The sequence below is a fragment of the Oncorhynchus gorbuscha genome, linkage group LG17 (genome assembly GCF_021184085.1).
Source record: "Oncorhynchus gorbuscha isolate QuinsamMale2020 ecotype Even-year linkage group LG17, OgorEven_v1.0, whole genome shotgun sequence".
Taxonomy (NCBI): domain Eukaryota; kingdom Metazoa; phylum Chordata; class Actinopteri; order Salmoniformes; family Salmonidae; genus Oncorhynchus; species Oncorhynchus gorbuscha.
Window position 1 is genome coordinate 45,990,653 of NC_060189.1, and position 12,053 is coordinate 46,002,705.

At 39.8% G+C, this 12,053-nt stretch overlaps 1 protein-coding gene across 1 annotated transcript in view; it reads right to left on the reverse strand.

The window, feature by feature from the left end:
- Positions 1–4,637: 4,637 nt before the first annotated feature.
- LOC124001366 (microsomal triglyceride transfer protein-like) overlaps positions 4,638–12,053 on the reverse strand; it is a 37,204-nt gene continuing 29,788 nt past the window's right edge. The window contains exons 14-17 of the mRNA XM_046308106.1: positions 8,321–8,548; positions 7,835–7,959; positions 6,127–6,297; positions 4,638–5,983 (exon numbers count right to left, since the gene is read on the reverse strand). Of these exons, the coding sequence (XP_046164062.1) occupies positions 5,836–5,983; positions 6,127–6,297; positions 7,835–7,959; positions 8,321–8,548 (672 nt within the window). The 3' untranslated portion in view covers positions 4,638–5,835. The remainder of the gene's footprint in view (positions 5,984–6,126; positions 6,298–7,834; positions 7,960–8,320; positions 8,549–12,053) is intronic.

The window sequence follows — 12,053 nt, forward strand, 5'->3', positions numbered from 1 at the left end:
TACACTAAGTCACTACAAAGATACAGGCGTCCTTCCTTCGTAACTATGTTGCGTTTAAGGAAGGAAACCGCTCAGGGATTTCACCATGAAGCCAATGGTGACTTTAAAACAGTTACAGAGTTGAATGGCTGTGATAGGAGAAACCTGAGGACAGATAAACAACATTGTAGTTACTCCACAATACTAACCTAATTGACAAGAGTGAAAAGAAGAAAGCCAGTACAAAATACAACTTTTCCAACAAGGCACTAAAGTAATACTGCAAAAAATGTGGCAAAGCAATGCCCTTTTTGTCCTGAATACAAAGTGCTATGTGTGGGGCAAATCCAATACAACATATTACTAAGTACCACTTTCCATATTTGCAAGCATAGTGGTGGCTGCATCATGTTATGGGTATGCTTGTAATTGTTAAGGACTGGGGAGTTTTTTAGGATAAAAAAGAAACAGAACTTAGCTAAGCACAGGCAAAATCCTAGAGGTTCGATCTGCTTTCCACCAGACACTGGCAGATGAATTCACCTTTCAGCAGGACAATAACCTAAAACATAAAGCCATATCTACACTGGAGTTGCTTACCAAGAAGACAGTGAATGTTCCTGAGTGGCCGAGTTACGCTTGGACTTAAATCTACTTGAAAATCTATGGCAAAGACCTCAAAATGGTTGTCTAGCAATGCTTAACAACCAATTTGACAGAGCTTGAAAAAAATTTGTAAGAATAATGGGAAAATGTTGCACAATCCAGATGTGGAAAGCTCTTAGAGACTTACATAGAAAGACTCACAGCTGTAATCGCTGCCAAACGGGTTTCTACAAAGTATTTACTCAGGGGTGTGAATACTTATGTGAATGAGATATTTCTGCATTTAATTTTCAATAAGTTAGCAAACATTTCGAAAACATGTTTTCACTTTGTCATTATGTGGTATCGTGTGTAGATGGGTGAGAATTTTTTATTTATTGAATACATTTTGAATTCCGGCTGTTAAGGCACTGTGTAAATATGTGTATTTCATTTTGAAATGTTAGATGTTCCTGTCTAGCTGACTACAACAGAAATATGTGTAACAGTGTCATTAACATGTCATTACCTTTAAGTCTGTTCATTGTATTTCCATTTCTGAAAAATGACAACCTGTCAGTAGCTCAACTTAGTGGATGTTAGAATTTCAGAACTTACTGAGTTAGAATTTGTCCCAAACATGAACAGTCATGATTTGACATTATATATGTTAAGTGTATGATATCATTATGTGGACTAATAAAGCTTAGTCAAAGTGATGACGTCATTTAGTAAAGAGCTACCCAGTCACACTGTAGCATAAATTATGAGTAATTGAATAAGCAATCTCAGTTTACAACTTCACCTAAGCACAATATCCCTCCCCAAGCCCATGAATCTAACGGCTTTCGGGTTCCCTGATGCCCAATGAAAGAAACATTCAGTGTATATGCTTGCTTTTTGAAAGATGTTGAAAGATGGATGGGGAAGTAATGGCGAGATGGGAGAAATGTACGTGAACGAACAAGAGAGAAAGAATGGCGCTATTAAGATTGATTGGCTACATTAGCCTTGGAGTCTGCAAGACAGTCATACAAAAGAGACATTATGTATATGTTGCGTACGTTTTGTGCTTTATGGACTTTTAAGATGGCGGCCTAAGAAGGAGCACGAGACCGGGAGGTCAATGCAGAGTTTGTTTGTTAGATGAAGCAGTGCCGTGTTTGCACTTGCAAGGTGACAGTGATGAAATATGACAAGTCGACTGAGGTGAAAAAAATGCACTGTAGGCCCAAAAGCCTACAAGTGTTTGGAATAAATCAAATTGCAAGCGAATTAACATTGTCTGTTGCGTATGTTGCTCATCATGGTTGTCTTGCTTGTGCCCATTTTCTTTGCTAAGTTACTTCCATAACATATTGACAGTGATCAAAACATTGGGAATCACAGCTATCTTTAAACACACAAAGTGGTGTCCCAACCAGTGTTTTTCTGGTCAATTTGTATAATTTCTGTTGCTGGTAATATGATTTCCCCCCCAATCCTTTCCAGCAACTTTCTGCTCCACTGAATGAGCAACATGAGCTTTCTGCTCCTAGAACAAATGTATCCTGCCCTGGGGCGGCAGGTAGCCTAGTGGTTTGAGTGTTGGACTAGTAACCGAAAGGTTGCAAGATTGAATCCCCGAGCTGACAAGGTAAAATCTGTAGTTCTGCCCCTGAACAAGGCAGTTAACCCACTGTTCCGAGGCCGTCATTGAAATTAAGAATTTGTTCTTAACTGACTTGCCTAGTTAAATAAAGGTAAATTAAATAAATAAAAAAACAAGAAGAGCAAATAGATTTTCTTCAGAGAGACACATAAAAATGTTTGTTGTCTGCTGAAGGGTGCAAGGTTAGCTTTCTGACGACCCTGAAACCTCACCCGGCCCGGGCTTAAGTTCAACCTGACAGTTTGCTGGTGTGTTTACATTGTTGCCATGGAGGCAGTGAGACTGGCAGACAGCCCTTTGCACCCAGCTGCTCTCTGCACTTCCTAAAGAATCTCCATTAAGCCCCAGTTGTTGTGCTTGGATGCCAAACGGGGGCTCTGATGTCACAACTGCGACACATGGCCAGACACGATTTATTGCCTCACCCGGGTCAGCAAATGGGTGCACGACTCACTCAGTGATCCTTCACACACACACTTACTCACTCTCATGTCATGCTGAATTCCAAATCAACCCATGGCCCTTAATCCCTAGCCACTCTGTAGATCTGAGAGGATTGGATAGGTGGAGGAGATATGGTGACATTTCCACACAGCCAATCATAAGGCAAGATGAAGCGATTTCCATGACGTTGATATCTCCGATCAACAGGACCGCCTGCAGTTTAGGGGTTAGGGGTCAATTTGGGATTCAGAATCAATGCTCTCCCCTGGTTGACATACTTTGCTTACTCTACATACCATCAACACACAGTGTCAAAAACATAACAGGACTTGGTTTCTCGCATTTGATGGGTTATTTTTTATACTATAAATCATTACTAAAGTGCAATGTTTTAATAGGCTTGTGAAGTATTTGTAACCATATCCTGTAAATATACATTGCTTTCAGGAAGTATTCATACCCCTGAACTTATTCCACATTTTGTTGTGTTAAAGCCTGCATTTCTCCCTTTCTTCCTTGCAGATTTCTCAAGTTCTGTTAGAAGGGGAGCAGAGGTGAACAGCAATTTTAAAATCTTTCCAAAGATTTTCAATGGGAATCAAGTCTGGGCATTGGCTGGGCCACTCAAAGACTTTCACATTCTTGTTCTGAAGCCATTCCAGCATTGCTTTTTCTATATGCTTGGGGTCATTGTCCTGTTGAAATGTACATCTTCCTTTGCACTCTGAAGCAGGTTCTCATTAAGGATTTGCCTGTATTTGGCTCCATTAATTGTTCCCTCTAACCTTACCAATCTCTGCCAATGAAAAGCATCCCCATAGCATGATGCTGCCACCACCATGCTTCACGTTAGGGATGGTGTTAGATGGGCGATGAGCTGTGCCTGCTTTTCTCCATAGTGCTGTGCATTCAGGCTTCAGAGTAAAATTTGTCTCATCGGACCACAGAATCTTTTGCCTTATGCTCGGAGTCTTTCACTTGCCTTTTTGCAAACTCCAGGTGTGTTGTCATATTCCTTTTTCACAGGAGTGGCTTCCGTCTGGCCACTCTCCCATAAAGCCCAGATTGGTGAAGTGCTGTAGACTGTTGTCCTTCTGGCAGGTTCTCCCATCTCAGCCAAGGAACTCCGTAGTTCTGTCAGAGTGGTCATAGGGTTCTTGGTCAGGGAGGTGACCAAGGTCCTTCTTGCCCGGTTGCTCAGCTTGGTCGGACGGCCAGCTCAAGGCAGAGTCTGGGTAGTTCCATACTTTTTCAATTTCCCAATGACTGAGGCCACTGTGCTTTTGGAACCTCTAGAAATGGTTTTCGACCCCAGCTATATGCCTCATCACAATTCTATCATCTTGCAGATCTACAGACAGTTCCTTGGACTTCATGGTACGGTTTCTGCTCTGACATGCACTGTCAATTGTTATAGACAGGTGTGTTTCTTTCTAAATATTGTCCAAACAACTGAATTGACCAAAGGTGGGCTCCAATCAAGTTGTGGAGTCATATCAAGGATGATCAAAGGACATTGGATGCACCTGAGCTCAATTTGAAGTGTTATAACAAAGGGGCATGAATACATACATAAATAATCATGCATTTAATTTTCAATACATTTGCAAAAATAAATTAAAACATGTTTTCACTTTGTCATTATGGGGTATTGTCTGTAGATGGTTGAGAAAACAAATTATTTAATATATTCTTAATTCAGGCTGTAACACAACAAAATGTGGAATGAATACTTTCTGAAGGCACGATCTGTAAATATCCCTTATATGTACTGTACTTCTTCCCATACCTTTCTACTATGATTGACATGCGTTAAAATGGTCAAACTGAACAAGCCACACAGGAAATCGATTATTATTATCATCATCTAAAGTAATGTCAGGTAAACCAGTGTTCTGATAGCTTAACCAAGTAGGCAGAATGGCCATGTACAGGTCAGTAATGTTAGTGGGAAAGGTCAAAAGACATACAATTTCCATTCTGGTTTTCATAGCTTTATTGAAAATAATCTTACACATGCACACTAGTGTAATGCCAGAAAAGCACTGCAATGGAGCATAGTGGTTCCAGTACACTCTTTGTTGTTGGTCAAATACAAACCCTAACAAACTGATCTCAAACTATGGTACAAAAAAATATATATCAAAGGCTTAATGTAATTATTATAATATCAAGTCACATTTCATATGGGACACAATTATCTAAATAGGATCAATTACAAATGTGTAAATAAATTAGTCAGACACTTTCCTATTGATATACATGTTTAGCATCCAGAAGTTAAAATCATAGAAGTCAATAAATTAACCCTGCGTTATCTGGTCTCATGTAACAGCTAATTCAAGCTAGCTACAGAGTGAATCAAGTACTGTAAACATTATTTTTTACATTGTTACGCAATGACTTAACTGTAATTCAATCTTTGCAGTCTTGGAAACCACATCCATGTCTTCAATTAAACAAACAAATCTAGAAACTGTGTAATGTGAGCATTTATATAAATGCCAGTAAATTCAACCATAGCATCAGCTCACCCAATAATATGTACCATATTTACATAGGTGAATATTGTGTTGTATCACTTAGCTATATTGAGTATATGACACTCATATACCCATATAAATAGATATGCAAACAAATTCATAAAAAGGCACCACAGAAATTCCTGATTTGAAATAAAACGTTGAATTAAGAATGTAAACATGCATGTGGTGTGATACAGTAGGTGTTCCTGGAAAGCTTTAACATTTAAAAAATAATATTAATAAATAACTCTTCAGCTAGAATGTCAAGTAGGACTCATTGGAAGAATAACCCTATAACACCATTGTCACACTGTAAATAATGCATTGTGGAGATCGAAAGGGAGATAAATAGTAGTAAACAGCTAGCAAGTTAGCCGCTAGTTAGCGATTTCACAGTAAACCGAACTCTGATGTAAGCGATTAAATACATGCATGCAATTTCCAATCAGATCAACAAAAAAAAGGCACAAGACGGGTCACTTTTGCCATTTTACAAATGGTCATTTCTTAGCTAACTAGCATCCATTTATCCGCCTCATACAACACACTGTTTACACTATGACGTAATAACAAAAGGATTGTTGGGCCATAACTCTCTACACTCTGAAAAATATCTTCCGTCTTCTTACCGATGGATAAACACGGAGAAGACTACCAGTCTGAGTCAAACACCCTCTTGCACATGTTGGAGTTCTCCTGGTGGAGAGGGAACTCCGAGCCAGGCAACAGCTGCTTGTGGCCCCTGCGCGACACGTAGCGCTTCCCTGATGGCAGGCTCTCGTATTTTGTCAGGGACTCACTGCAAAAATGGACAATGTCAATTCATGAGCTATGTAATCAGAGACTGCACAAGTGGAATTATGAGCCATTTTCTCATTCCTAATTCACTGAAAATACAATGTAGAATTCACTAGGCTGCAATTGGTCTTAGCCCCGGCCTACCTGAAGGGGAAGGTGGTCTTGTCCATCTGCATGCACACCAGGAAGGGGTACTCCGAGAACTGGACCGTGGTGATAAAGTCCAGCGACGCCTCTGTCTCAAAGCTCACTTCCATCCCAGTGCGCACAAAGTCCATGTCCACGGTCACATTCCCAGTCACCACCATGGCACCCCTGCAAATAGACACAATTACAGATGACAAATAAAAATGGGTCGATGAGAATAATTTGTGTTTTTTTCTCAAATTTCTCAAGATTCATTTGCATTTGGCTAGCCTTTGACCAGACAATTAACAGGTGGTGACTGGTGATGGACACAGAGGTGTGACAAAAATCTTTTACAAACTTGAGAATGTCTGAAAATGAAACCGCTATCGTCATATTTCTCTGCTTGAAAATCTCAAAATGGCCACTGCCAAGCCATCTGAAAGTCTGTCTGTGGAAGCATGCCTTTGGCCTAGATGTCACATGGGTTTGTTCTGCTCACTTGGATTTGTTCTGCTCCTATAGATAGCCTGCTGGTCTATTATCAGAGGAGAGGATCCATACACCTGCCTCTGCCATTCCCCTTGTTGACTTTGAGCCAACACAGAATGCCACCTAAAATGCCATCGCGAAACAAAAGACCAAGAAAGTCTATCTACAGTATCCAGATCAGCGTTCCAACTCTAGGAAGTCATGAATCGAGCAAATTTCATTTCTTCAACTAGTATATTTGGAGGACCAATCCCAATGGCACTAAGATCAGACCAACCAAATCACTTCTTGGATAACATTTTTGACAAGACAAAACAACTTGACATCGTCAAGACCACTAGCCTCAAATAGGTGATACAAGCACTGGAATTAAATGTCTCATAGTAGGATTGCTGATCTAGGATCAGTTTTGCCTTTTTGAATAAGATTACAGCATGGACAGGGGAAACCTGATCCTAGTCTGAGACGCTTTGGGGGAATAGCATGCTATTCACCCGCCATTAGTTTGGGGTGGAGATCAAAGAAATGAAGATGGTGTGGTGGAGGTGTGTCTACAGATACACTGTAATCTGACCTTCACTCCCTCATAATTCCACCACCTTTATGCGCAATTAAATGATGAATAAGGTCCAGGAATGTGTCGGTTCCATGTGGAACATCTACTTTTTTTTTTTTTTTAAGTCTTAGAATCTAGATAGGCGCTTTACAGTTCCATCACTGGATTATGTCATATATTTATCTACTGGAACGATGATGTTTTCTGGCCATTGTGTTTGCATTTACAGCAAGCGTCAGTCAACTACTCTAATCTAGTGCTGAATGAAATGATGTCACCTTCACATATATCTGATGGAGACGAGAATAGTCACGCAGCCACTCGCGAGCTTGCTCTATGAATCAGTGGATGAAATGAATCAGGTGTCATTTTTAGATTGGGCAGTTAACGTCAATCTGTCAATCATGTATTCCCAATTCAGTTTGTAAATGCTGCACATGTTGACTTAAGCATAACGCCACTTTAAAAGTCAAGTATAGTGACCTATTCCATAAAAACACATTGGATTGAATATCTTGGCCTTTTTCTCTAATCTGACCCACCAAAAAAAAATATTCCAAATTATCCAACAATAAGCATGACTAAGTACATTCAGTTGGCAACATATGAGAAGAATGCGCCAACTGAACGTGTTTCTGTTTGCATTCTGCCCATCACTATTGAACCCAGGTTCCCTACTTGTTGTTGACGCTGGTCTTTGACTCCCTGTACCACAGGCTGACCTCCATGCCTCCTGAGATGTCGATGGCCAAACCACCCTGGAACTCGGCATTGGCCTTCAGCCCAGACTGAAGCTGGATGACCTGAAATGATGTAGGAGAAGAGAGAAAACAGGAGTGAAAACACAATAGCCGCTTGCCCATCCGGGCCAGTGAGTGCTAGTGTCAAGAGGTTTGAAACCAAGTGGCTGAACAAGGCAGACAACTCAAATGTGGCCTAGGCGGATACCGACACCTATAATAGTCTATATGAAGAAATTTGTAAAAAAATGTCAGGAGGTATCAGTGACTTTATATGATACAGAAGAACAAGTTGAATGAACTCAAAGTTCATTTGTGTGTTGTGATATAATAAAATACATTTGAAATAAAGTTTGATTGACTGATTGTTTGATGGATTGACTGACTGATTCATTGGTTGATTCATTGATTTAAGAGTGCCAACCTGGGAGTGGTCAGTGAGCAGGATCAGGCCCTTTACCACGTTCATGGGCTCGCCGGACATGGAGAACATCTTGGACATGAGGTCACTGTAACCCTTGAAGAAGGTCACAGGCCGCAGCTGGACGTCGAAGAGTAGGGCCGACATCCCAGCGAAGGACTCCAGGTCCTCCTCGCCTTCGTCCGGCTTGGCCGCAATCAGGGACTCCATGCCTTGCGCCTCGATCGCCACCTGGACATTGAGAGATAAAATAAGGCAATCAGAATCTAAGTGTCAACAAGTCGGCACTGTTGGTTGGTCCACCTTCCTTAGTTGAGTGCAGCAAGTCAGTGTAAGGTGAAGTTGCCCCATAACACTGATCTTGGGTCAGTTTGGCATTTTTCCCAATAAAATATGCTGTACCTAGGGCAAACTTAACCCAAGAGCATGCAAGATCTTCGCTCCTGCTCTTCTACATGACTACATATACACTGGGTATCATAAGTATTCACCCCCCCCTTGGATTTCTTCACATTTTATTGTGTTAAAGGATTTAATTTTGGTCAATGATCTACAGAAAACAGTAACACGTGGTACCGATTATTTGAAAATTAAAACACGTATGTTCCATGATTAGAAAAAGATTCACCCCCGAGTCAATACATGTTATAATCACTCCTTTGACAGCAATGACAGCTGTGAGTCTAAGAGCTTTGTACACCAATATTCACCCATTATTCTTTTAAACAATTATTCAAGCTCTGTCAAGATGTTGGGGATCATGGCTAGACAGCAATTTTCAAGTCTTGCCAAAGATTTTCAAGCAGATTCAAGTCAAAACTGTAACTTGGCCAGTCAGGAACATTCACTGTCTTCTTGGTAAGCAACTCCAATGTAGATTTGGCCTTGTGTTGTAGGTCATTGTCCTGCTGAAAGGCAAATTCCTTATGCAGTGTCTGGTGTAAAGCAGACTGAAGCAGGTTTTCCTCCAGGCTTTTGCCTGTCCTTAGCTCTACCCCTTTTCATTTTATCCTGAAAAACTCCCCAGTCTTTGCCGATGTCAAGCATACCATGATGCAGCCACCACCGTGCTTGAAAATAAGGAGGCAGTTACTCAGTGATGTGTTGGATTTTCCCCATACATTATAGCTTTGCATTTAGGCCAAAAAGTGTATTCCTTTGCATTTTTCCTTTCAGTATTACTTTAGTGCCTTGCTGCATTCAGGATGCATGTTTGGGAATATTTTTATTCTGTATCTTTTTAATCTTCTTTTCATTCATTTAGGTCATTATTGTGGAGTCACTTCAATGTTGTTGATCCATCCTACATTTCTCCCCCCCATCACATTCATTGAACTCCGTAGCTATTCTAAAAATCGGCAATGGCTTCATGGTGACACCCCTGAGCAGTTTCCTTCCTATCCTGCAGCTCAGTTCAGAAGGATGACTGTATCTCTGATATGTCTGGGTGGTTTAATAAATCATCCACAGCATAATTATTATTATATTTAAATGTCCGATTTGACATTGTTACTCCTCTACCGATCACTGCCCTTGTTTATTAGGCTTTCGAAAAGCTCCCTGGTCTTGTAGTTGAATCTGTGCTTGAAATTCAATACCTGACTGAAGGACCTTACAGGTGCTGTAAAAATGTCAACCGCTATTATTTCACACAAGTGATTCAATGTAACTTTTTGTGATTTGTTAAGACAAATTTGACTCCTGAGCTAATTTAGGCTTGCATAAACAAAGTGGGTGAATACTTATGCAACGACTGTATGTTCATTATTACATTTTGATAATAATAAAAAAATAACATTATTTTGACTTTGACAGAGTATTTAACTTAAGTCAATGACAAAACAAATACCACCTTGTAACGCAACAAAATTAGAATACTTTTGATACCCACTGTATAATATTAAAATGATCGAGGTAAAACTCTATAACAGAAAATCGCTTTGGATAAAAGTTTCTGATAAATGACATGGAATATAATGACAATGATAGTGACATAGTGCCTTCAAAGTATTCACACTTCTTGACCTTTTCCACATCTTGTTGTGTTAAATCCTGATTTAAAAAACAAATATATTTTTTTTGTACAAATTAAAAGCAGAAATATCTTGAGTCAATAAGTATTCAACCCCTTATTGTTATGGTGGGCCTAAATAAGTTCAGGAGTAAAAATTAGTTTAATAAGTTATATGGATCTACCCTGAGCGCAATAGTGTTAACCTCTTGCTCCTACCTGGCACGCAGGCGTCCCATCTAGAGCTCTGGAAATGCAAATGCACTACGCTAAATGCTAATAGTATTAGTTAAAACTCAAACGTTCATTAAAATACACATGCAGGGTATTGAATTAAAGCTACACTCGTTGTGAATCCAGGCAACAAGTCAGATTTTTTAAATGCTTTTCGGTGAAAGCATGAGAAGCTATTATCTGATAGCATGTAACACCCCAAAAGACCCGCAGGGGATGTAAACAAAATAATTAGCATAGTCGTCGCTACACAAACCGCACAAATAAAATATAAAACATTCATTACCTTTGACCATCTTCTTTGTTGGCACTCCTAGATGTCCCATAATCACTACTGGGTCTTTTTTAGATTAAATCGGTCCATATATAGCCTAGATATCGATCTATGAAGACTGTGTGATAAACGGGAAAAAAATGTGTTTCATAACGTAACGTAATTTTTTAAAATTCAAAATGTCGACGATAAACTTTCACAAAACACTTCAAAATACTTTTGTAATGCAACTTTAGGTATTAGTACATGTTAATAAGCGATAAAATTCATCAGGAGGCGATGTCAATTCTATAGGTGTCCGTCTCGAAAAAATGTCTGGAGAGAGCTCGACCAAAACATCCGGTCGGAGACCGGAGGGAATCGATTCCCTTGATTCGGTTAGACCAAGAATCAAAGCTGAATCAAATGACAAGACTCTAGACAACGTGTGGAAGCTGTAGGCACTGCAACCTCGGCCTCATTTAATTTGGTTCACTTTGAACAATTCCTGGAAGTAGCGCAAGGATATTTATTTCCATTTTCAGTGATCAGATTTTCCTGCACTTTTCGATGAAACGCAGGTTCTGTTATAGTCACAGCCGTGATTTAACCAGTTTTAGAAACGTCTGAGTGTTTTCTATCCACACATACTAATCATATGCATATACTATATTCCTGGCATGAGCAGCAGGGCGCTGAAATGTTGCGCATTTTTAACAGAATGTTCGAAAAAGTAGAGGGTCAACTTAACAGGTTAAACATGATTTTTGAATGACTACCTCATCTCTGTACCCTACACATACAGATAATTGTAAGGTCCCTCAGTTGAGCAGTGCATTTCAAACACAGATTAAACCACAAAGACCAGGGAGGTTTGGAGGTTTTCCAATGCCTCACAGAGTAGAGCACCTATTGGTAGAAGTAGCCATTAAATATCCCTTTGAGAATGTAGTGAAGTTATTGATTACACTTTAGATGGTGTATCAATACATCCAGTCACTACAAATATACAGGCGTCCTTCCTAACTATGTTGCCAGAGAGGAAGGAAACCGCTCAGGGATTTCACCATGAGGCCAACAGTGACTTTAAAACAGTTGCAAAGATTAATGGCTGTGATAGGAGAAAACTGTGGATGGATCACCAACATTGTAGTTACTCCATAATACTAACCTAATTGACAAGAAGAAAGCCTGTACAGAATAAAAATATTACAAAACATGCATACTGTTTGAAACAA